This window comes from Bombus huntii, chromosome 4, assembly GCF_024542735.1.
Source record: "Bombus huntii isolate Logan2020A chromosome 4, iyBomHunt1.1, whole genome shotgun sequence".
NCBI classification, from domain to species: domain Eukaryota; kingdom Metazoa; phylum Arthropoda; class Insecta; order Hymenoptera; family Apidae; genus Bombus; species Bombus huntii.
Genome location: NC_066241.1, coordinates 4,994,558 through 5,022,405, shown reverse-complemented (window position 1 = coordinate 5,022,405; position 27,848 = coordinate 4,994,558). Strand labels below are relative to the sequence as shown.

General features: G+C 40.5%; 1 protein-coding gene across 2 annotated transcripts in view; it reads left to right on the top strand.

Annotated features, from left to right (window-relative positions):
- Nucleotides 1–27,848, top strand: part of LOC126865049 (protein-tyrosine sulfotransferase) — a 181,405-nt gene that overhangs the window by 150,371 nt on the left and 3,186 nt on the right. For both annotated transcript variants that reach the window (XM_050617111.1, XM_050617112.1), the window contains 2 exons: nucleotides 20,160–20,479; nucleotides 27,649–27,782. In XM_050617111.1, coding sequence (XP_050473068.1) covers nucleotides 20,336–20,479; nucleotides 27,649–27,782 — 278 coding nt within the window. In that variant the 5' untranslated portion in view covers nucleotides 20,160–20,335. The remainder of the gene's footprint in view (nucleotides 1–20,159; nucleotides 20,480–27,648; nucleotides 27,783–27,848) is intronic.

Below are 27,848 nucleotides of genomic sequence, written 5' to 3'. Positions count from 1 at the left end.
AAACGTTTGAATATTTGCAAAACACTGACGTTCCAGATAAAACTATGGATCGAACAAGAATTGATACGTCGTATTATGGCAGAAACGAATTTCGTCGAGCATTGTCGAGAACAGCAGCGTCGAAAAAAGACTGACGTTGAACGACACGTGGAAAATTCGTCGTAGGATTCAGTTGCTGCCCGTGTTTTCAACGATTTTGATAACTCGATACGGTGAAAACGACGTTCGAATATCACAAACGACTGACGGATGTTCTAATTACTCGCTGCTTCGTACAACGTCCCCTGTTTTCTTTTTCCTGTTTCCTACCTTTTTTCTCGCTCTTTTCCTTCCTTTTTATTTTATTCGAAACAATCGGATCGACAGGGTGGTACAAAGCGACGCGCTGCGTCAAACCTCGGCAGGACGAAAGGGAACACGCGCTGCTGGCCTAGAACGATACGAGAAAAAGAAAATCGACAGCCGATATTTGCGGCACGCTGTATTGAAAAATTGAGCCGGTCTCAGTCCAGCTAACACGCTCTCGCCCTATTCTATTTCCCTACGCGTTGAGATAATCCTTACACTTTGCGGATATTTCGGCAGCAGTCAAGATAAGTATTATTATTATTATTATTATTATTATCGTGATTATATTTGCGACCAAACCGAATACTCGTTCGCGAAGATCGATTTTAGTTTTATTCGTAAGAAGGTAAATCAAGAGCCCTCGCGATTTAATCGCATCTTTAATAAACTTATTAATATATCGGGCTACCTTTATTTATCGTATGAAATGGCAAATTAAATTGTATTTCGTCGTGACTTTTTCGATCGAATTTGATTCGCGCGAAATTTTAATCTCCATCTTGGTCGATTGGTCGTTTGCAATTCGAGCCGAAAAATAATCCACGAAAACATTGATCGCGGCCAAAAGAGCTTTGTTGCTCGATTCCGAAACTTTTCTCCCGATATTTATTCATCTCTTCATAGGTCACGGTGCGTACGTAAAATCAGAGTTTTTTCCGACCGAACGCAAATTGTACTCTCAATCCAACCATGCATTCGCTTTAATGTTCTTAACGCATACGTTTCACTCACTCGCACAACCATTATAATCGTCTATCGTTATACACCGTTCGGGAAAAAGAGTCGAACTAACCATTTTTGTGATTCGAGATTCCATACCGCAGCTCTCTTCTGGGATTCAGTTACGTTAAAATGCCACTTCAACCGAATTTTATTCGATGTTCATTCGACACACTGTTGTCCATCCAGGCGGATTCAAAATCAGGAGTTTGTTCTGTAATTGTCGAAGCACTTTGTCAAAATTTATATAAGAACCGTGTACATTTTAGTTTTCTCGCTTGATCTTGTGTTCGGTTCAACGTGATAAAGATTGATGTAACGATAAATTTAAGAGAGAATATTTGCAAAAAATATTCTCGAAACGCTCTTGTTGCTTTGTTAAATCGTGTACGATTTTTCTGTATTTCCTGGTAATCTTTTTTTAGATGTCAAACTCGTATTAGTATTGTCTTATTTTTGAAAGAGCGAAAAACTGAAACCATAAAACGCTACCAATACTAAATGAAGCTGCCATTCAAGAACTAACAGGAGCCTGCAACATCCACGCGATATATTCTATCACCCGTACATTCTCCTTTTCTTCTATTTTATTCGTTTCATCCAACAAATATTTCGGCTCGAAAAATTAAAAATCGACGTGCGAGATTGATGCTTATCCCCGTTCAAATAACAAAGCGGATCAAAATTGACGAGCGGCAGTGTTTTGTACGTTAAGCGGTGCTCGATCTCGTCGACGTTTAAAAGAATCACAGTACTTGAAAACTTTTAATAGGCAATCGTATAAAAAAAAGCACCGACCTTCAAGCTGTCACTCTCCCATTCTTCGAGACCTTTTAAACGAGTTCCAAGTTTTTCATAGCAATTTCCATTTTTCTTTTTTTTTCTTTGCAACGATGGCTCGTCGATCTCGCGTATTTCAAAAGCGTATTTCTGGGGTGTATTTCATGAAATTTCATCGGAGGAGAAGGAAAGAGCATGACAGTCGAGAAGATCGGTCCATCTCCGAAAATGTAAATGGGATGAGACCCGCTTGAAATTGATACAAACGTCGTTAGCCGTGTCGCTTTGAGCGAGAGTCACCCTTCTTTCTGCTTTTTAGATCGTGCTTTAACCTTTTGAAAATATAAAACGTACTCGTGACCTGCTATTTTTTATCTCGTTTTCCGTTTCTCCTCTCTTTTCCCTTCTTTCCTCTTTTCTTTCTCCCTTTTTTCTCTCACTTTTTGCAACGCGCGAGTCAAAAGCTACATCAGCTACATCAAATGACCTCGACGAAGAGTAATAAGGCTTCGGAAACGTTTTATTTTTTTGGGCGATTCACGGTGAAAACACGGACTACGTAAATTACTATCTCCCTCTTTTCTTTCCTGCAAGATTTGCTCTTGCGAATTTCATAGTGTAAATTACGTCCAGGATATTTTGATGAACGTCAGTCGAATAATCGCGAGTACGAATCAGCTCGCTCTGAATGCGAGAAAATCTAAAAAAAAGAAAAAAAAAGGCGAATAAAAGACTAGGGACGTGTTCAAAAGAATTGTATTTCAACGGATCCGTTGTTATCGCTGGCAAGAGAATGAATATGCGCTTCAATCAATTATTCGTACGAAGATTGATCGGCATTTTTACAAATTAAGTTTACGTCGGAACAGGAATTCAGAGCAGGAAAGTTTCGTCATTAACGGTATAATAAATGACAAGACTTTTTAGCATTTTTAGTCAGTGATCTGAAAGAGGAAAGAAAAAAGATCTTTCGATCGTTAAAAGCCGCAACTGCTGACGCGATCGTCAGCTCTGGCGCATGTATTAATCACGAAGAACGATCGTTAGCCTTGGAATTTGCATAATTTCAAATACCCGCTCGGGAAACGATCGATTTTCCACCGTCGAGCCTTAATGCACCATTGGAATGTGCTGAATACCAATTTTGTACAGCGTCGCTCTCTGAAACGTGCCTTATACACCTCGCATAGAAAAAAGAAGTTAAGTACGTAAATGAAATACGTATCAAGGCTCGTCGAACGTCGAAAGCGAATGAAATTTCTACGACGAATCGTATAAAACAAGCTCGATTCCTCGCACGCAGAGACTGCGTGTTTGAAACGCGATTTTTACAGCTGCGACACATAGCGGGACAAACAACAGAATATTTAATCGAGGCTTCGAATTTGCGATCGCAATTGCATTTCATTAACGGGAAACGCTGTAATTTTATTTCGTCTCGTTCTCCTGATTTATCCTGCGACTTTAATACCTGGTTTCCATGGGGATTTCCCGACGACCGATTTCATTATTGCTCGTTAATGACATTACACAACCGTTTTTAACTTCCGTCGAATCACTAAAAAATCCTGGGAATTCGCATAATTTCGCACGGCGACCGTCGTCCAATCGATTCCGCGCTGATGAACTTCAACGTGCTCGCGTGATACCGGCAAACAATCGCGTGACATTAATTTTTCCGTGTCCAAAATTTCGCTCCATCGATTTTTCAGTGGTTGCTCCTTTAAATGGAAGAAAGAATCGTATTTGTTATAGCACTTTCGTAACGATCGACTAAACCAATGTATATTAAATTTCCTTTCGTGTAGCAGTACTTTCGTATGATTAACAAAAATTTTATACCGTGAAAATGAAACGTAGAATCTGAGGAAAAAGCGTGTGAGTGGAAAATAGGGCAAATACTGGGAATACTTTTTATAGATAGCAACCACTGTAAATGATTAAGAGCGAGTGGTGGGCGAAAAAGCAGACAATATTTGGCTAAAGAATCGTATATACAGGGTGGTTGGTAACTGGTGGTACAAGCGGAAAGGGGGTGATTCTACGCGAAAAAAAAGTCGAAAATATAGAATAACAATTTTTCGTTCGAGACTTTGTTTTCGAGAAAATCGACTTTGAATTTTCGCTCGGTACGCGTGCACTTTATCGCGTCTCGTTATAACGGATCTCACTGTAGATCGTTGTCTCGATGGAAAAATTTAAAAAAAAAAAAAAGAAATTAAAAAAGAAAACCACTAATTACCAACCACCCTGTATATAAATTATGACGTTAATACAACATCGTAGAACTAATACGAAAGCTTGTAATTTAAATCCCACTTACTCGAAACCGCGATTCCTCCGCGTATTTCGCCTCGCATTACGAATTCTCTAGCGGCAAGAGAGCTATTACACCGTAAAGGGTGGGAGTAATTGAAACGAAAGATACAGGGTCACTGTATTCGAAATGGATTTCGATTCCCTGGGTGGCAGACGATTCTCGCGATACGTAGCCCAAGTGTGACAAAGAAGGAGACGTGAGTTGTAATTCTTAAAGAAAATCATCGAACGAAGCGAATGCTTGGAGCAAGCAACTTAGATAACGAATAATAGAATCACCACGAGAAGAAGATACATTCTTCTCGTTCAGGATATTAGAAACGTGCGTGGATTGCAAACGGACAGGTCAATGACAAGAACCGGAAATAGGTACGGATGCCCGATAGCCTAGTGGAGTTTCTCCGGGCTTGAAGTGGACAGAGACGGGAAAAAAAGGAGATTTAACGGTCGAAGAAACTCGAACGGCCAAATGGAACAGGGATGGAGACTGTGTAGGGGTTGAAAACCACCCCCTGTTCGTTCTAGGTTTCGAAATTGAACGCGCAAGTCTGCTTGACCGTACAGAACACCGCATCGCGACACGGAGAAATAGGGAATAACCATCCGTTTTATACCGGTGCGATCGCGTGAAATCAATTTTATGCCGGACTGGGACTGGACCGTTGATTGACATTTGGATAAAAACAAAATGCCGGAGATGCTTGATTTTCAATCGACGTTTCCATCGGCGAATAGCAATTTTGTTTTTTCATAAGAGAAATAAATGGGTTTCAAGGGAAATTTACAAATTCCATGTTGATAATTTGTAATTTGTAAAATCTCTCTCCTAACGTTAGTTCGATCGTGCAAGACGATGCAGGGCTGTAAATTTGAACAGCGCGATTAAACGGTAAATCGTGGATAAAAAGTAAGATAATTATTTAAGATGCAATGTAAAATATTTCTACATGCGCTGTTGAGCCCGGAATGAGAACGTTTTCGATATAAATTACCCAAGCAGGAGATGTGAAAAATTGAGAACAGATAACATCAATGTTCGTACGTGACTAAAATAAACCGCTCGCGCCATATTCGAACACCTGCAATTTTAACACCGTCGCTGGAAACTGGATCGACGATAAATTCATATAATCCGTATATAAACATATTTTTGTCACTGTCCCTCGCATCTAGCACGTTTTTGTCGACTCGTATCGACGCTTATTCCTTCGTAGATGAATACCCTCGTTCGCTCGTCGCGGCGGTTTCCCCGGTAATTTTAATTGCACGCTTCGAAACAAATATTGACCGGGAAAAAATAATCCTCGAGGTTGGTAAATAAACGCGATTGTCGTTTTTATCGGTATTTCACTCACCTCCGATCGCATCTACATGAAACTTACATTCGTTACGAATAATCTCGTATCGTTCCCATGGCACCTGGTAATTCCTATTTGCCTACCCTTTGCCAACAGCATTTCGTAAATAAGTAAATAAATCAGAACAGCGCAAATGAATAGATTGAGAAAGATGAACAAATAAATCAAACAAGAGAAATGATACACAATAAGAGTACTGTAATACTTTGATCTAGTGTGTGTTGCATAAAGCGAACCGCCTCAATCCTTTAATAAATCTTATCTTCGAAAAGCGATTCCAAAGGTCCAGCACCTCGTATACCGGATTACAGAGGAATAAAAAGTACTCTTTCCTACAGGATTTTATTCTCCATACTTTCAAGGGAGAAATTGATATATCTGTTCTCCTGCTATCCCTCGAATATATCCGAAACCGACAGCTTCTCGCGAACAAACGAGATTCTACCTTTGCCTCTGATCCTTTCATAAACGTCTCAAACAACGTTCACACAACTTACGTAACAGTCTCAAAAATGGCACGTATTTTCTACGCTTGGCTACGGCGTACAGCGACAATTTCGTTTCACTCGCGGAAGATAGTGTTTGCCGCCGCGTTTCCCCAACTTCCATATATTTGTCAAGGGTCAATCTTTATTATCCGTAAAACACTCTGTCAGCCATATTATAGTTATTCATTCTTAACTTGCCCTTCAATTTCTGTGTCTATCATTTTTTTTTTTCTCTTCTGCACGTAATATACATATCATTTTCTCTCGCGTTATCTTTCTCATAGCATTATCGCGTTATCTTTCTTACGTGCGATGCTTCGTATCTTTATGAAAAAGCATATATAGTAAATACAACGAAACGTAATTCACATTTTCGCCCCTTCTACGGTGCGCTATGTTCGTCTGTGTTACCGTGGAAAAGAGGTCGGCTTGCGCGCTGACCTCGTAAAAGCTATGAAACCAGAACCATCTTAATAATGATAAAAATAATAATAATCGTAATCGCGACGGAAGACAATAATCCGTGGTGAGCTTAAGGCGCAACGAAATTGTCGGCAATAAAAGCTTAGCACTCCATCGATGCTGCTCGTTCTCTGTGGTTAAGCTCGACAAAGTCGAGTTTGGTCGGCTACGTTTCAGCCCTCTGGCCGCCGCCACGGAACAGACGAGTCTGCCTCCGGGAAAGGAACCGGAATATGGACGAAAAGAGGAGAGCGAATAGAGTGGAAACCCGGTTATCCCGTTGGAATTCCAATTTGTTGGGCGCGCCGCGTGTATTTTCGCGCGGGGGGAAAGAAACCAGCCGTAGGCGAGGAAATGAAGCGTATTGTCCGGCGGATGAGTTCGGCAAAGACAGAAAAACGGGACAGGGAATCGCCCCTTTGAATCCACGGCATCGTCGAATCTGTCGCATCGTTTACGTTCGATGGCTATTATCGCGTTTATCCGTCGATGCTGTGGTCGTGCGCGACATACTTTTATGTTTCCGAGGATAGCGTTATTTTTGTATCAAACACGCTAGATTTTACGAATACGTAATAGTTTTTTATTATATTACACTTTTTTGTTCTAGAAAAGTTTTACTGCGACGCAATTAACGTTACGAAGCGATTTATGTTTAACTCTAAATTTCAATTTTCACGACGATTTTTCCGTAGATTTAATATTCGTATTCATGAAAGGTTCGTTATTCAAAGTTCCATACATGACTGATTATATTTCATTGACGATTTACAACAATAAGGCCTCCGATGATCGTATACTGCGTAACGTGTCAATAACAAGCGAAGCATCGCACAGCCGTGTGGCAAATACTACCCGTAGAGAATTTGAAAGCTCGCAATGCAAGTAACTTGTAATTTTACGTTAATCACGGTATTGTGCAAGCTCGTTTACGTATTACCATGTATAATTGCTTTCGTTGAACGCTTCGTTCTACCGAATTACTAACTGAATCAGATTATCATGCTAGGTAACGGCTCGCAAAGCGATCGACACCGAATTCACTAACCCGAATAATCCGCTTTCTAATGGGATCCTTCTCCTCTGTGAACGAAATAAAACATCGATAATACATCGATGGAAAAATATTTTCAATCTTTATCTTTCGTTATGCTATTAACAAAAATCACAGGACGTTCGCACTTATCTACAAGGTGGTCCAAAGATACGACAACATTTTTTTATGAAAGGAGGAACAAAAGTGAAGCCACGTTTCACGGTGATGTAGAAAAATGGCAGAGATGGAGCGAGTGCGGCCGCTGTAACTGATGCAAATGACCCGCTTGCACGACAAAAAGATAGACGAACAATGTCATTCGTGTCAGCTCTTCTGCTGTTGTACGTCACTTTCACGTACTGGCGCATTATCGTTTCGGTCCTAGCGACGATAGATATCGCGACCTGTTCGACCACCGTTAACAACTTTGTAGATTTCTACGCGGAATGACAGATGGAAAGAAAAAGAATTTTGTTGGAATATGTCAGAAAAATTATAGACCGGGTACAGAATACCGACTGCACTGGCTGTTACTAGATTTCGTTACGATATTAATGAAACTTGAAAACATTTCGTATAGTATATTCACAAGAGACTCGTAGTATTCGGTTAGATTCGCGAGCCTGTGTATATTCGCGTTACGAGAAGTCTTTCGAGTTTCGTAAACGAGAAAGATAAGACGTTTTATCTCTTCCTTTCCCAATGAAGATTTCGCACGAACAGAGTTTTAAAAAGTCTCTCGCGTAAAAGTATCGCTAACGAGAATTTTCTTTCCTTCGACTCGATCCTCCTCTTTCTCGCCACTCTTTTCTCTGCCAAGCAAGTAAGTAAGTAGCAGTCCTCGAATCTTCTCTGAGATTCGCATAATCAAACGTTCAGTCAGCGAGATGCATCCGGTATGAGGAGGACTTTCATTTTGCCCGATATGTCATCCAAAGAACAAGAAGGAAAAAGAACAAGAGGCGTTTGAAAGGTTGACGAGGTGAAAACGAGGACGATGCTCCCGTTTTCGGCAAGCTGACGGTTCACGCGCAAAAAGATGCGTGTCACTGGATCAGACTTTGTTCTTATTGTCCTACGTCTTCCCCAGTGCTATTTGTTCTTCTTTTTAGAGCTTAATACGTACACGGACTGTGATAGGCAAGTTTTCTGGTACGACGTCCCGTTGGTACTTCGGCCCTTTTCTTTTTTCCTTTCTTTTCTCGTCTCGTTGAAAGTTTACCTGGAAGATTAATACTAAATCTACACAGTTTTCTCTGCGAGTTGCCTGAATCGGTGGTTTCGTCGTTTTACTTGGGGAAATTATCTGTTTCAGAAGAAACGAGGTTGGAAAGCTCATTGAGAAAAGAAGGTTCGGAGAGTCGAGCATTTGGCAGCGGAGTTGAAAACTGAAAGGCGACAAAGTTTCGCCACTAAGTTGGAAACTTTGAAACTGATATAAATGGCCGGTCGGTCACTCGGGCTAAGCGGTTTGCAATTTACTCGCGAAAAGTTCTTCCCCCCGTTTGCGGTAATAAACCGAATCGATTAGAGCTTCGCACAGGATGCAATATCGTTGAATGAAATCGCTGCTATATCGCGATGGGAATGGCTATCTCTCTCTTCCGACCGAATTTCCATTTCACAGAGACAACCTGTCTTGTCCATCGAGGCTCGGTTTTCGAATTCCGTTTGATATCGCTGGCAAAATTCTAATAACAGAAGATATTCCTCCTTGCGCGGTAAATTAAAACACGAAGTAGCGATACAATTAGAAGCGGCACTGCAGACAATTTTGCTACGAAGATTGAAAGATGACAGTATAACGCTGCTCTAATCAGACCCTTGATAAAAAAAGAAAAAAAGAAAGACAATAGAAAGTTACTAAAAAGAAACTTGGTTCGTTCGAACAAAGTTGTGTAAAGGCGTTGAAAGAAGAAAAGCAGCAATAAAGAAACAGCTTGGAAACAATCTAGCGAGAATTTCAGAGTAAAAATGAAAATAACATAAGCGTACTAGAAAAAAAATTCCACTGAAATAAAGACGATGTAGGAATAAAAAACACCAGAAGTACAACATACGTAAAGAACAGGCACCATAAAGAAGATAGAAAATATCACGTTAGGAAAAGAAAGAAAGTTCTTCTAAGTAAAAATATGATGTCTGTAAAGATCAACAGGCTTCATAATTTCTAGGATATCCTAAATGGACTACGCGAAACTTGGAGCTGACGGCTTTAAGCGAAGCACAGTCGAATTACAGAATCGTTAATGTGAAAGTATGATAATACACGAGCTGTAGACGATGCCTGATGAATGTTTCGTACAAAAGAACTTGACTCGCAAAAATTCGAAACGCAACAGCCGTTAAACTTTTCAAGAGTGAACAATCCAAACAGCTTGATGAATAAAAAAGGCAATTTCCATGTTATACGGTCGGGTGGATTTTTATGTCGAACATTTCCACGTAAGCTTTTTAATTACACGTTTTTTCGACGCGTTATCGCTACGATGAGTGTTTCTCTGAAAGGTATTTACCGTTCGTTGGAATTGAAAAAAAGTGGATCGTTTACACCCCCACCATTTTACAGATCAAATACGTAGTCGAACGGTGTTTCGACGATGCACGGTTTGTCGACGAAATTTTAATCGAACCATACATTTCCGTTGGTAATTTCGAACAAAGTTACGGCCGATCGCGCATATCGTGTCATCCTTCCTCTTTCCAAAAACCGAAAAAAATATTCCCCCCAAAAAAAACAACGACGAAAAAATCGGCAGTACATCGCAACTAAAATAGCAGATTCGCGACATACCACCAACGGCGTATAAGCAACCCTGTGCTCCGTTATTTATCCAGCGAGTATTTCAAAACTGTCTCGCGTTTAATTTACCGTCTCGCATTGATCAAAACTGTCTGCCGTGTTTTGACAAAAAAAAAAAAAAAAAAAAAAATAATGCAAATGCTACAAAACAGAAGGGCGAAACGAGCGTACGAGGGAAATATAAACGCGTCATAAAGTTGCAGCCTGATCTCGCGCGAAAAACGGGCGGTTCACGCTTCTCATCGTGCCTACCCCTTTTTTCTTTCTCGTTGACTGGAACGGGGTTTTATTCCGACCGGGGATGGCTGCCTCTAAATTAGATTCGAGAAAAGTATTTAACTTTCGATCAGATGCGGCTTCTCGATTGGCGTAGCAGAAACAAAAGGGTCCCGAGAGCCAGCTAGTTTCGACCATTTGTTTCAATTACATAACATGCTCGAGACATTCGCGCGTGATTTGCTGTTCCGCAACGCCATTTACTGGTCATCGCTGAATTATGGTTTCCCAACAGCCCCATATATATCCTATCAGATCCCTATAGGCTCGTTTTCCAGATACGATTACAGTTTTAAAACAAATTCGACAGTTATCGTAATCCTCGCCGATCCGGTTGGGGTAAAAATGCACGTTGCGTGGGATGTGTTTCACGCGCGGTTTCAACAACGGAAATCCGATTGCGTCGAACAATCGAACGCTATGCTTTTTTCTTTCACAGAAAAACGAACAGATCAGGATTTCGCGCGCGAACCCATCCCATTACCGATTATCGTAAAGCTGCTAATTGAATGTTATATTCAATATATCCGCGAATTTGTGCATACCGATATTCCGTTTTATTTCTGGTATTGTAGCAACTTGAGTTCGACGCTTTTATGGAGTGGCTCACGAAAGTATTTGAACATTTATCAAATCTTTTATTCATATGTTGCGAATGTTTTATAAAACATTTTATGAGAAATTTCATTAGTGTTGTAACGAGACTGATCGAAAAATTATGAAAAATATTGTTTAATGTGAATTTGTTTGACGTTTCTGTGCAATGAGATAGAAATACGTGGTACGATGTCATCGTAGGAATATAATGTATTTGATATTCAAATCTTGCGCACTGCGAATAACATCCAGCATTCCTATTTATACAATTAATTTGCACATCATAGACGCGATGCTCATGAGATACCACGTACAGTGCAGAATCGAATTAATATAAAGTTCGTTTCATTTAATACGATATAATTGCATTTAACAGTAATTACAATTTAATCTATAAATCTAAATCCTTAATATTTTACCATTCAGTTTGCACATACTGCATTGCATACTAAATAACTAAATGAATACAACCGAAATAACATTCTTCAAAATATTCTTCAACTATATCTATCTATACATTGTTACATATATATTTCGGTTCTTCAAACCGATATTCCAGTTGATCTTTGGCAGTATCTATTTATTGTTAATAGTATCTAACTCTGCTGCATTCGACGAAACGGTATCATTCTCGCTAAATATGGTTCCATTATCTAATATTGAAAGCAGTCGTCCCAGCGGCAAATCGACGCGAAACGGGATCAAATGAAAAGTGCTAATTAAGCGGTATCGGCGCTGAGCACCGAAACAGCATTTTTAGATTATCCGTTCTCCGTGACGTCCATTTGCCATAATCATTACAAACGCGATCAAACGCAAAGCAACGAGGCTGAGCTGCGCGTTATCCGCGTCCCTGTTCCCAGACTACAGTTTTTCCCGATGCACGCGTATTAAAGACGAGGCATCGGCGGAGCGGTGAAATAGGGTGAATCCGTCGTCAGATGAACGACACACGGCGATGCATATTGCGACTGGTAATATACGCGCATCGGCCTCGTTTCTACCTGAAAGCGCACTGCTGTTTGCACGGCCGCTGCATTATACGTGTGAGTGCACACGGACTTCGGCGATTAATTAGATTGCTGCTAACGCGGTGCATCAACGAATTGTACACAATCAGAGAGAGAGAGAGAGAGAGAGAGAGAGAGAGAAAGAGAGAGAGAGAGGGAGAAAGAGAGAGAGAGAGAGAATCTGATCCGCACCTTCATTCCTGTACGTTCTCTCTGTACTTTTTGCCCCCGATGCCGATTTTCAGCTACTTTCCTCGATCGTCTACAAACGCGCATAATACATTCATATACATTCTCGTTCATAAATATGGAATATTTATATAACACCAGGTGTATCTTGCCGATAATTTAGTAATTGAAATTAATGAAATTTTAAAACATGAATTAAAACCGACTCGATTGATATTTATTTATCTTTATTAATTTTTAACTCTGTAATTATAGAAGAATGTGGATAAAGGATTGTCCAGTTAACGGTATTTTTGCACGCTAATTTCAAACACTCAATACTTTCACGCATCTATAACGCTGAAAACTCAAAATCTCACCTTGAATTATTCACCCCCGAATTATTCACCCTCGAATACAATATATCACGTTTCAGATTACTTTCAAATAAAATTCTTTTCCGATTTTCACGACCATCCTAATGTTTTCCCGTTTTCCTTTTTATCTATTGTGATATTCTTGTTGAACCGTTCCCGTGCGCTCGAGTTCGACTTTAACGCGAGTTGTACCGTCTGTTTCCACAAAATTCTCCGCAACTCCTATTTCCACGGGCTCTGAACTTCGATTACCGTCTCAAGATGTTCCCCTTTGTTTCTGTATTTCGATTTCTATTAGTATTACGTCTCTGCACCTGTCTTCCGGCGGCAACCGTTCTCTCGCGCGTTGCGCATTTCGAATTCCATTTCTCTGTCCTGTTCCTTCTGTTTCCGCAATTCTCGGCACCGATGCCGGAATCTCAATTCCCGGGCCGAGAATGGTAAAGGAAACATATTAACGCGGACGATGTAATTACTGTGACTTTTCGAGCGCCCTCTTTGCTCCGCGAATCTACGATCAGCTCGTTTCTTTGAAGGGAAATATCTCTTCGTGGCTTCTCTTCGTTACTTTGAAAATTCGTGAAAGCTCATATCCCTCGTGTATTTGTTCGAAATTCATCTCGTTTATTCACAGAATTTATGCATTTGCGCCAACGTTACCTTTCGCTTGGTACAGATCAAATTTTCATTCGTTGATACGTAATCCGAAACGTTGATACACCGTAAATAGAATAAAAACATTCTTACGACAAAAAGTCGATGGCAGATGCAAGAACAATACAGTAATATGCAATTATTGGGGAGGGATCGCTATCGTAACATTTTCCTCCATAATTCATCGGTAACTATTGGTCCGAACGAAATACGATTAAACACGAGGAAAATCAGAGTATTACGATTGAGAGAACAATTAAGGTGACAAAGGATTAGTCGATGAAAGCAATTAAGGATTCTCCTCGCCCAGAAACGGCCAAAAACCTACTTCCATCGAATTTAATCCGCGAATGTTTCTCGGGAGTTCTTTGTTTCGTAGAAAAAGGACGAAGAATGAAAAGAAAGAGTAATTTCAAGTAAAATCTGTGTCACGCGACGTGCTTAGCGTTAAATCAGACGATTGCATAGTTGTTTGAAAGGTTGGCGAACGAAACGTCGTCGTGTCTTGCGAAATAGGTATTACGATTCTAACGCTATTAATTAAAGGGACGATACAACGCTGATAAGAAAGGAACTCGTAATTATTCGCAAGCTGACGCTTTAATAAACTTATGCTCGCGGCCTGTAATCATAATTAGTCAAAGCACAGCTACGTGTTTCTTGCAACAGACGCGTGTAGCACGGCATTTAAGTTCAACACAATTCGCAAGTAGGTAACTCGTGCGCACGTGTGTCAACATCTCGTTTCCGCTTTTCCATGGGTATTTAAAAATTTGCTAACTCTCGCTGCAAGTTTCTGCAATTTCCACTATCCAGAGATTCTCAGATAAAATTCTCTTGATGTACCAGGTTCGATAAGATAGGATTATCCGTGTCGCAAGGATATTTGAGTCGAGCTAAGTAATTTCCCTTGTAATTCAGCAAATTCGGTTATGAATTTTGTAATGCTTCTTGGTTGGATCTAAAGTACACAGAATTTTCTCATTCTCCCGTTATTATATTAAAGACTAATGGTGTCCCGTGATATACTAATAGTATCTCAAGTTTGATTATTCTATACAAAGTTCAAAATTGAATCTTGAAACGTTCCAGCTAAGTTGGATAATTCTACTATATCGTTAAACTCGAAATTCAACGACAAAGGATCGAATCAATGATATACTTGGTGAAAAAGATGCCTCTCTGGTTAAGCGTAGAATTTGAACGTGTATCGCTTTGAAGGTTTTCGAGTAAGGGAATCGATAGATATGATTTCCTTGGAAACGAGACAGGCTCCCTGATGGAATCGATTCGTTCTCGTTAGCGGCGGTTAAACGACCGTCGATTGGAATATCGGCTTAAAGTTGCTCAGTACCAAACTTCTTTCATTAAACTTGCGAGAATTCACATCCGCTCGTTCAACCCTGTAAGGAAATCCTTTCGGATCACACAAAGCGACAAGGAAGTTCGAAAATTCGCCCCAAACCGCGACAAATTTAAATAGCGAGGCAAACGAGCCGTATCATTATCCGATCGTCGCTGGCCCTTCTGGTGACATTATAAATTTGAACGCGACCAAAGGCCACGAGAGACCGATGGAATCCAATTACGAACCTGCTAACGAAATTATTGCAAGAGGGATTAACGCCACAAACGTGTGCCAAGGTGTGAACTCTTCGTGTAAACGTTTCTCATGGAGAAGTCACCAGAATCGTCGACGCGGTGGCAAGTGTTATCTTTTTTACTCGACGTCGCGTCTTACGCTCTTTTATCCGGCAACCATGTACACGTTTTCTTTCGCTTGCAAACTGTTATGGCTGAAATCGAAGCTTTAGCCGAAGTATAAAGTTGTTGGCTGCGAGCCCAAGCTCCTTTTAGGCGGCTCGTAACACGACTGAATTATACCAACTCTACCTCTGGCTCTCGAGAGAGACGCGTCATCTCTTGCGACTTAGTTTCTCGAATCGCGACTCACGCCACGATCCACCGAGGTTAACGTGTTCCGTGACGCGTCGGTTATCGATGCCACATGTCGAAGCTTATGTTTAAACTTACGTTTTATAGAAAAATAAAATCACCACATACCTTTTGATTCCTAATGTATTTTAACGAATTTCCTTCCACATACTTTGCGAATAGAACTGATTTTCTCATTTTGAATACTTCACTTTTTCTTTTCCGCTCTTTTCCACCTTTTCTAAGCAACAATTTTCGGCAAAATTTATTTAGGTAATACATTTCTATGTATTAACGATTAACGCTACGTGTCATCCGTATCGTCATCGCTAGCTGCACGAGTGTATAAGATAAAGACAATAAGACAGATTACATTAAGAAAATTATAATTTTATAAAGTAAAGACAGTCGCGTATATTTTATAGATCAAGCCTTTTGTTTGCAATATAATAACTTTTTAAATTCTGTAACCATTAGACAATATAATTCATCCAACAAGTATAACGAGCATGCTATACACGTCACAAAATCTTCTAGAGAATGATAACGTGCTTTTCTAGAGAAAATAGAACAGGTCCAAGTAATTATATTTTATGCTTCGTGGTCTCGGACACTCGATCCAGTTTTTTCTTCGTTCAACGGTTTATTCCATCGGAATATCGGATCAACGATCCGCGGCATCGAAGTTCTTTCATTAAACTTGAGAGGATTCAGTCGCCTCCGTAGATCCCCCGAGGGAATAACGCGTCGAAGGATCGATAAAGTTACCGGTACCGAGACAAAGAACGGTTTATGGCGCGCATAATTTCCAACCCTCGATCCTCTCTCTTCGGTCAAGCCTCGATTTCTCACGAAATCGCATGCACATCGCGAACTTTGCCTCTTATCCGTGACACGCGAATTTTTCCTCCTGTCCGACACGCGTTCCCCGAGCTATCTCAACTTTTTGCGTATCCTGCCACATGTAGCATAGTATTCGCATCTGCGATCATTCGTAGCGTTCGTGCGATCGCTTTGACGCGAAATTGGTCGACGAAATTTGGAACGATTCCAATTTGAAACGACCAAGCTGAAAGGAAATTCGTAGGGGAAAGTAATGAGAATTCGAAGCGAGTATATGGAAAATACAGAGGCTCGCAAAATTCGAATATTTAACGCGAGAAATTTTTACAAATGCGTTACGTACGTCGTACGAAACTTTTTGCAATTTTCAACGATTATATTAGTAAGATTCGAAAACAATCACTTTCTTGGGACAGAGAACGACGTAATTTTGAAGTAAGAACGCGGTGCAATTAATGGAAACAGCAAACGGAACTTCGATGGTAGATATTTCTAATAATCACACAACGATTGATTATATTTTTGCTCGAGTGGGCTCGCATCGTGCAGTTCCACGATAGCTAGAATTTTCGCAAAAAGCTGGTTCGCATAAAGTGGTTCCAATTGAAAATTACTGCGTGCTGCTCGCGACTATTGCGTTATCGATAATCAGAAATCGGTTCTATCCGTCATTTCCGAGAAGGAAGAAGAACCGGTGAAAAATCTCGGTCAGGCGGAAAATGAATTTATCTTCGTTATACATCTATGAAAACGAATAGGATTTACATTATCGAATCAGCCTAGAAAATTACGATTAACGATGCGACATTGATATAAACGCAAATGCTGTATGGAAGAGTACAAAGCTCAGTTTAATTAACAATAGCACGACTGGTCCATAGGAGGACAATCGGAACTCGCACAGTGGACTCTGTGGAGTGTGCAAAAGCGTGCAATCATAAAGGCAACGACCAATAGGGGCGTGTAACATGGGGAGAAATGCAGTTGTCGTTCAACGCCAGGGCGAAAAGCAACAATATGTCTAAGTGCCAACAGCCAAACGCTATCGTAAACATCGATCTGCCAACGTCCAGCGGTTCCCCTCCTGATATCAATTTTCCACCAACGATTCGCTGTCGTAGACAAATGTCGAATTTAAGAAACCTACCAAAACGAACAGCCTCCATATGGGTCGCATTTATGCAAAAGTTACATATATACTTGAAGACGCTTTGCAGAGTATGTAAAGAAATTAATCAAACCAATACTGTTCGTATTAAAAACTATTGATCGATAATAATCTGGTAAATACGAAGGTTTAGAAATGTGACTATTGAAGAAAGAAGATGAAATTGATTCGTCTTCCCTTCATTAACGGTTAGGAATACCAGGATTTTTCTTTTCTCGTGTTTATCTTATAGATACCTACACTTGCATAAAGACACTTGCTAAAGAAATTATACAGAGACGATAAGCGACGATAGCGACGTCACTTGAAAGGTAAAGTAGACATCGAAGGAGGGAAGACAAGAATTGATAATGTAATCAGCCTCATTTTTTGGCGCAGTTATTTCAACGAATTCAGCGGCGAGTACCACGTGGGAATACGCCTCACGTTCATGGATATTAAAGGCGGCATAAATATGAAAGTAAGAAACGAGGGCCAGCCTCAATTGCGTTTCTACGAACGATGAAAAGGGGGAAAAAATTTGAGTGGTCGCCGGAACGAATGCAACAACATAACGGAGCGAGCCCTTAGGCAACCAGGACTTGAACTTTCACCATGCTCTCACTAATTGAACGCTCTACCGGTAGCGAATTGCAAACAAAGAAACGTTTAAATTAAGACTAACAGGCAAAAGCTTTTACAACGACCATTGATATGGCATGTCAATCGAATAATGTTGTCAAATAGAAACGCTCGTATCATTTGTAATTCAAATATTAAAAGAGATTTTCGTTTACTATGAAAGTATTAAACAAAAAGCTTTGGTTCTACAGACACAAGACGATGCTGATAACTTTTCTGTACTTTTTACTTTAGAGATCAATGATCGATCAATGTGGCTCGTGAATGATACATATATCAATAAGCGAAACTAACTTACGTAAGATACAAATTTGTACGAATTTCCACGCATAAGTACACACGCTGACACACAAATATAGACGTGTATTTTGTAGAAAAAAATGCAACGTAAAACTATAATTAATCGTGCAGTAGAGTAAATAAATTATAAAGCGTAATGGTCGATTACGGCGTCGCAAAATTCGCAGAAAATTCAGAAATTCAAATTTTGAAACTCGAGCGAAATCTTAATATCGTGATTCACGAAAACAACTGAAAAATCTTTGTATACTATCAGTGCAAACGGTTGGTGACAGAAGTGTACCTATTTGAAGAGGGTTTATTACTCGTCTCGATTCAATTCCACGGACAATAGAGAACCACGCGTCGCAATGAAAGGCGTCCAATCCAGAAAACAATTGGTGTTGGTACAAGGAAACGAAGTGATGTTTTATTTGGGAGTGAGCGAGGAAAACTGGCGAGATTGAAGGTACAGCACGGCAGCGTTAGATTGGAAGGTAGCACAGAGCTAGCAATATGTGGCGATTGTCCTCATCTTTCATCGCGCGAGGAATGGTGGACCTCCAGAGTGAGAGAGGTCAAAGGCGAGGCGCGAAATGGAAAGCTCTCCTTGAAAGCTGTCGCCGGAAAATAGATACAGGTCGCTTATATACGACCCAGTTCCTCTTCCGTTTTCATCCCCCTTTTCTTTTTGATCCTTTGCCCGTTCTCTCTCTCTCTCTCTCTCTCTCTCTCTCTCTCTCTCTCTTTCTCGTTATTTCGTCCTCTTTTCCTCTCTTTGGTCGTAGACCACGTTTCACGAATCACCGGTTGACCATCCGCCCCGATATGGGTCTTTCAAACTCCTATTTACTCTCTCAGTTTTTTCCTCTCTGAATGTTGCCTGGAATCACGCGAAACTGCATCGCGAAATAAAAACGTATCGACCAGTCTCCAAAGAATTGTTTCCCCTCGGGAGTTCCTTCTTCATAGCTCGTTCCAATTTCATTACTTATACATTACCTCGGGCTTATATCAAATAAACGCGACCACCTAACTTCCTAACGAAATTTGCAAGCTTATCTTCTGCAAGTATTGGAAACTCTTTAAGCACACAATACGATGTTATTAACAAGTTGCTCGTCGACAAGCACCACCGCTTGCAGGATCCTCCATCGAAAATTCTATTCTATCGTGGCCCTGTTTCTTCTTCTTCTTTTTTTGCTAGCTCGATCGATTCAGCACCGATGATTACGATGCTTACGCACAATGAAACACAGGCGAGGACGGTTCCTATTTCTCCTGTATTTTTTCTCATTTCTTTGGCTGTAAAATCTAAATGGACTTTGGTCACGGGCTATTCGATAATCCACGAGATTTATCGTATTAATGCATCGCTGATTTCTAAGTAGAAGCAACGAAGATCTCTGGCACCGTTAATAAATTATATCAAACAAAGCCGCGAAACGGAAGAGGAGCAGCTAAATCAAAAACGCTCGAGGAACCGCTCAAAGGCTCAAACTCAGCCGATGGCAGCGAGCCATCGAAATGAAAATTATGACGGCACGAACGAGCTTCCGCCTCTTCCGAGATAAATATTAGTCGGAAAACGTGGCTACAATTTCCTCCAGCGGATTATTCGTCTTCGTGTATGATTTATACAAAGTAATCGTGGCAATTAAAATTTGTCATTCCGATTGAATTTATATCGAGACCCGCCATCGTTACCTAATCAAATTATTACAAGTACAGCATTCGTCGTAATATTCGGTAAATAAAAGAAATGCTTAGATTCCATTTCTTAGAATTCCGTTTCTAGTCGTATTCGTAAAAATATCATAAGTATCCACGATCTATCGATCGCGTTAAACACCGTACTCGATTCCGCTATAAACTTCGCCGCTGTTACCTAATCAAATTTTCTCTTTGGTTGAACAGGTGCAATGAGCTAATGGCGTAACCGGGAACACGAGGCCCCGAAACCTTGGCCTCGAGTAGCCCGCCGTGACCACCACACCGATCCAGACGATCGCATCGGCGCTCACTAACGTGCCGCCTAAAACACGTCCAAGTACGTGCACGCGAGTGACGTGGTCGTCGTTCGAAACGACGACATGTCGTTCTTGCTTAGTCGAGGCGGCCGAAAGGGGCCCATCATCTGCTTCGTCGGCCTTCTTCTGGTCTTCGCTCTTTATCAGCTAGGCATCATCTGCGGCTCCATGAAGTACGTGCCCACAGCGATGATGGTCGCCAAAGAGGTAAGTCTGTTCGCATTTTATATCCGCTAATTAGGTCATCGTTACAACGAATACGTGTTGTATCGAACTGTTGTTCTCGTCATAGCCTACAAAATAGATGAAAACTTGACGAATCGGATCGTTGGAATTGAATTATTTTAAAGGGAACCCCTCGAACAAACAGCATTCGAAAACTTTTCTGGAAATTTCTCCACCACGCATGAAGTTATTATCGTATTGACGATTTACGAGCGTGCCTCGACTACGGAGCCAGTAATTACGAATTAGTTTTATCCCAGTTTTCGCGAAATTGTCGTGCAAACAGTGGGTACGTGCCGCAGTCGGAGCCAGAACAATCGTCGGTGCCTGAACGCCTAGACAAACGCGTGTTTCCGCCAACTTTGTCTCCCCGTATGTGTTGCTACGATGAACGAAATGCCAGAATTACATGTTTTATCGAACAGTAAGGATCAACTGACCATGGTGTGAAGAAATTTTATGTGGGAAACTCGGTGGAAAACGAGATGGGATTTAATGATATTTGTATATTTCACAGTTGGATGCGAGAGATGAAAGGGCTGTTTATCTATGAGCACGAAATATTACGGGTTCTCGTAAACCAGTTTTTCCCATTTTCTCCGTGCAGAGTTACGTTATTAAATAATAAACGACTCTAGTCGGAAATGAAAATAGTTTTGCAATTTAAAGGTTTGATTAAAAGTCCTCGTACGTGGTGTGTAACGTTTTAAATTTATGTACGATTGATTTAACTTTAAATATAGCTTACGATGAATTCTATACATTTCAACTGCTGATGTTTTACGAGATCTTTAAGTTAGATTGAAACTCGATCATAAATTTGAAATGATCTTCGGGCGGCCTTAATGTCATTGACGCGATCTCCACGATCATCTCGTTACCTTCGAATGAATTTAAGGGTCAATAACGCAACCTACGAGACCTTCGAATTCGCTTCTCCCATCTCACCTTCCTTTCTCGTCATTATGTTCGCATCGTCTTATATCATCGTATTCCCCAATCCAGTATATACAAATCTGCCGTGTTGAATCTAATTTGAATAAAAAATACTCACGCTACGAGTATAATCCTGCGAAATTTTCGATGATTTAGTAACAATAGATCAGTCTCGTCGCGCAAAGAGAAAACGGTCGTGATCCAATAGAAATTATTGCGTAGCTAATAGTCTAAAGAAACGAACTTCCAGTACGACCGCTGAGGCATGAAGTGGGTCGTAGGTCGTTTTACAGTGTTTCTACGAGTTCCCCGAGAAGATTTTCAATGGAGATCCGGGTTGGAATTAGGCGAGACGCAATTATAGCATCGTCAGTCGGATTTTATCGTGCGAATTAACCGCGTCCCAGTTGTTCCTTTCCTTATACCCGGTCGTTGTCTAGGCCCGTCTTCAACGCTGCAGAAATTAAATTTCCTCCAACTTTTTGTTTTACCACCCGAAAATTCCTCTCTAATTCAACAAGAATGCAATGCTCGTACATAAAACTCTTTATATCCGCCTGGCAGAAACTTTATTCGTTTTGCGATTCTTCCATCCCCCCCACTGAGAAACCGCTTTAACTCGTCGATGTTTTACCAAGCGATTCCTTCCATTCAACGTGCGTAATTCAACGTTCGAGTAAGACAGTAAAGGCTCGCGCGATTTTCACGCCATTTTCTCACAAGAGGACCGTGTTTACCTCGTCGCACGGATGTCCGGTAAAATCAAGGAACTTTTAATCGAATTTTCAACGGTGGCGCATTATGAAAGCAATTAATTAACAGGGGCAAGGGTCAGGATGATGAGATAGGAGAGAAAATCGATCGAACGACGAACAACGATGGAACAACGAACGCTCCTGGCCTCTATAGGCTTCATAGAATTCGAAAGAAAAACAGAAGACATACACACGGTGCATTCTAATACGTGATTCTTGCGAAATTCCAGGTCAGTTGCCACTGCTTTGACAACCGTAGCACGCGTCTCTATGCATAGATTACGAGGGAAGTCGGAACGCAACGGGCGCTATGAACTCATATTGTGGGTTCCGAGAGGACAGAAATTTCCTTGGAACTTCGTTTATGCCGTGGAAAGTTTGAAATTGGATTTTTGTTCGTCGAAATTAGTCGCGACGAGAAATACGTCAACCGACGTTACTTCGCGCCGTCATTCTCCATTTTCGTCGAAGTAAAAAAGGCGAAAAAGAAACCGAGAACTAGCAAGAAAATTGCGGCTTAGCCTCCGATGTGGGTTTATCCGACTAATTACTCTGTCATAATCGCGAACTCCTGCCTTTTAACCGATCTTTCGCTGAGCAGAATGAATCGATTAATCGAGTCCTATTATCGGCGTGAAAGTTTTCCCTCTCCAATAATCGATGAGACACGTCTCGAAGACGCGTTTGACTTAATAAACGATTAGCATAAGCTGCCCTCTTCGTGGGGAAATTTTTTACGCCTTGATTTACATGTAGTCAGTGGCTCGTGAAAGTATTTGGACATTTAGCATAAAAATCTTTCGTGTGTATATCGTGTGCGTTATATAAAACATTTTGAAATTCTATCGGCACTGTTACGGGACACAAATGTCGCGGTTATATTAACCAAATTTGAAATCAGCCTGGAAATTTATATCATAATGGTTACAAAAATATATTTAATAAGAAATTTATACGAATAGCCATCTTAAATATACTGCGAACGTTAAAGATGGTGGACCTGCTGAATATCGAGGCTTCTTAGTAGATGGTATTTCTAATAATTCATCCTTTCTCGACAGGTGAATAAAAAAATCATTATTTCAAAATCTACCTCTCGAGAGATATCAAAGAGTTGTTGAAATTAAATTATAAGATAATATTTCCATTTTTGCTGGTTTCGTTCTTCCTACGGGTCCTTTACTTATTAAATTTTCTCTGCAAGAGAAAAGAACGCACCATCAGAGAAAATAATAGAGGACGAAGCAAAGAAGAGGAATAGAACGAAGCAAGAAATTATCCTTTGGGTTGCGCAGAGAGGAGCGGAAGTAAATCAAATTTTGAAAACGTGCGATAACCAACGATAACGCAGCGATAAGAAGAAACTTTCTAAAGCTCAGACACTCGATCCGCTGGTTGTACGACACAGATGCGAAAAATCGCTTGACGACGAGAACAGCGCAGAATGTTCGCCGATTGATCGTACTCGCTAATTGTTTCGTTAGCAAACGAAAGAATGAACGAAAATAAAACCGAAGCGGCGAAACTTTTTCTCGTCGAGACTGTTGTAACGAGAAACAAAGAGATTCCCGTTAAAGGATGCACTGTCATATTAAATCCTGTAGATAATGTATCAGAAGCACGAACTTTAAAGGGAACTCGACAGCGTGTGCTTGATCCGACCGGCAAACAGCTTGGTCTAGTGAAAATGGCAAAGGAAATGTTGCGTCTTTCTAACGACCAGATGCACTTTCCTTACCAGGGCTTTATTACTTTCACATTTCTCCTTCAAATAAAAAAAAATCGACGTTCCATTATCTTACCGAGGGAAATATGTGCCCTTTTCTAATATTTTCATGAAAATAAAATAGCTGCTACCCCTTGAAATAATTAAGAGAATCTTATCATAAACAATTCTATCGTATCGATCAAGTGAATTTCAATACATCAATGAACAAATATATTGAAACAGTAATTCCATTTCTAACTTGCTATTTGAAAGCTCAAGGGAAGAACGAGTAATATCTACCTATAAAAGAGCGTTCCACTAGCAACGGAAATATTATCATTGATTTTACTAACGTCAAAGAAGATCCTCGAACTGATAGTTTCGAGCAATTTAATTAAATCGTCCACCGACATGTGTACAGCACGACCGCATTTCCGGCACAGATCATATAGAAACGGGGCTATTCGTGTTAAAAAAAAAAAAAGAGAAAAACGTTAGAACGCTTCTGCTGATTCGTGTATCCAGCGTTAAACGTGTCGCTCGTGGAAGAAAAGGGGGTGGGAGGCGTGTCCCCGTGAAGAGACGAAATCGCGGTTGTTCGCCTCGAAACTTTCCGCCAACGCGTTCGACCTTTCTACCTTTTTGCGAGAGTTTTCAGAGCACGCGCGTCGCGACGTCGACCAACCAGAGAGGATGGGAAAGACAAAAGAGAACGAGAGACGCAAGAAGATGCAACATGCGTGAATACGTGCACGCTCGAAGCAGCGAGCATAGTTGTATTCGTAGGTTCCTGGCGGGAAACGCGCGCCAACGGAAGAGAAACGAATTTCTGTCAGACTCACCACCCTCCGCGCAACATAAATCGCGTCGGTTGAGCTTCACGCGTACTTTTCCTCCGTGTGCTTCGATGCTAAAAGCAAAAGAGAATAGGAAGGCCGGCTGACGGCAGGCCGAACAGCGAAGCCACCACTGTTACCCGAGAAATGCTAATTGCGAAATGTAGTTTTTTCTTTCTTCTCATTTCTATCTTTTTTTTTTTTTGCTTCTCCGTTTTTCCTGTTGTTCTTTTTCTTTCTTCTCTCCCTTTTTTTGTTTTCAACGTCGACCTCTGACAACGATGTCTGGCGCGCGAGAAAAAAATCGTAACGCGAGCCAGCCTAACAACACCCCTTTATTCAAAACAAGAGCTTATTTTACAGGGGTAGATGAGGGATCGCGATGGAATCATCCATCTACCTTAACCTTCTGCGATCCACCACGGCAACGTTCCTTCCCTGTTCTGTTCAGCCTTCGTGATCTTCTTTTATTTATATCTATTTCTCGTATCCTTTTATTATTTAGAATAGGAACATCATCCAGGTATCTGCTTTTTCTTTATTACCAAATCCAAATCTAACCAAAACGAAACCTAAATCGACATTACATTTACTCACAACGCGATTACACGCAGAGTGTTAAAAATATAATTCGAAAACTAAGTAACGGCTATACGTATACGGAAAAATTACTCGGTACGTTGATCTTGACAATTTATTTCAGGCTCATTAAAATCGGTCGAGGTGTCTCCTATTGTAAATAAGTGTTACTTCTTTTTTTCTCGTTTTTCATTTAATACTCGGTACTATTGCACAGCTTGTATGCATATTATCATTTATTGTTTTTCTCGGCCGTTTAGACAGATTTATTTACGCGATCGTAACCAATGTTACAACGCGATCGCAGCTGTGATACACGCGAGTTGCGGGTCGTAACATCAATTGTTCCAACGATTGTTCATTTGCATGCCGGTGTAATTTTAATCGCGCAGCTAATTAAACCGACGATCGCTAAATTTTGCCGCGCGTTGCACGTCAGCTCCGACATCCAGCCGTATTTTCAAAAGTACAAAAGTCGCTAGACACTCGAACGACCGTGTGCAAAGTGTATTTTTCATCGCCTCGAAAACCACCGACGCTACCCTTTGAATTTCAAAATGCGGACACCGCTTTCACCTCTGAAAGATACGACCGTGTTTCCAATTAACCCGCAATTAATTATTTTTATCGCGGAGTGCCGCGATCGATACAATAATTAAGCCAATATAACTACCAATTAGAACGTTAATTGCTAGTTTTTATTAGAACCTGGTTGCCGCCTAAAGCATAAATTCTACGGGCAGCGTTTCAGACGCCAGTTTATTCGACCTTTTCAAATAAAAGCACGGGAAGATACAGAATGCCGGGCAAGAAACGACGTAAGTTATTTGTTGTAGCGCACGAAGGCGAAAAAAATATACATTGAAATTCGTATTCTTTGCGAGATCTAGTTGGAGCACCTAAAATACACGCGCACCGAGAAGTTTCAAGCATGTCAAAAGAAATAATGACTCGCTTAAGTAAACCATTCTTAATTAATTGAATTAATTATTTACATTAATTAAATCATTCTTAAAAATAATGTACGAAAAAGTTTGTCTAATCCAAAACGCGAAGTATCTCCAGCTACGCCTTTAATTAGTATTAAATTCGGTTAATTTTGAAAAGAAGAGTCACGTGTAGATAATGCGTGATAACATTATATCTAGTAATTTAATTTCAATTTGTACGCCACATAAATGAAGAGTAACGGACATAACATTTATTAATAATCATGCAAAATAGATGGACGATTCGATCAAACGATAAAGTTCTTCGTATAATGTTCGCTTAATCGAGTCCGAGCTAGTTGGAATATTATCCTATTTCGCATTGATTGCGGCTAATTAAATCCTATAAAATGTGCTGTTAATTTTACCGTTCGTCAAAAGAGGCTATCGTGAAATTTATCGCGAGTCATTAACGTGGTCGCTTTACCGAGAACGAAATTTACCTTGTGAAAACATTTTGATAAACTATCGATCTGCGTCTCTCCGATCGCGAAATTTAGGTGCAACGCAACCGTGTACATAAACAGCGTAGAAATTGCCGCTAAACATAGATCGAAGTCACTCTCTCCCTTAGATATAGCACAATTTATGATATAATTTTTAAGTTTGTAATATCCACAGGTCTAAGTAAAGAAAGATACTCGAAGATAAGAAAATAAACGAGAAAAGATCGAACTTGAGAAAAGTACAAACTTCGTAATAGCAGTCGTTTGAACTTTTTCCACGATCGAATCGTCATCGTTTCGAAAAAGAGGTGACGATTTCTCCGTACAAAATTCAAAGCGTATCGATCCTAGTTCGAGGCTTACGAAGTATCATCTTCGTAAAGTTCGTTCGTTAGGCGATATTGTAGGACAAGGGAGAAACTCCTTCGTTGCCGAGGTTTAATCAGACTCGCATAATTTTAGAAGAAATCGTTCGACAAACTGCATACATGCACATGGCTAGCAGAAACTTCTCGATCATTCACCGAGCAACTACTATCGTCTTCGCTAACCAACACCAAACCAAACAAAAAATTATCGTCTATCTTTATCGCTGTTATACGGGAATCTATGTTTTATCAACGTTTTCTAAAAATATGAAACCGAATTTTCCTGCATGAACGAGTAAACTTTTTCTGCGCAAAGTTACTGGACCTTAAATATCGGATTTTACGTGTTCTGCTCTTAAAATAACCATCTCTGCTTTAATCCTCTGTTTTAATTATAATCCCGTTGTAAAATAAGGAGAAAAACAGTTCTGGTCGTGTATTTCGATGGACGTAAAAATTGAAATAATTAATTCACGATCCTCGCTGATGAATCGGTTATTAAATATAAATATTAACGACGGGTATATTTTTCAGAAATACGTGGTGGGCCCGTTCGATCACAAGAGATACGCGTACGATCGCTACATGCCGCTAATTTTTATCGGTGGCGTGCCACGATCTGGCACTACCTTGGTACGCGCCATGCTCGATGCACATCCCGATGTCAGGTGAGTTCCATACACCGGACAAATCGCCAATTATCGGCGGATACGACCGACGTTGAGTGTTCTTGG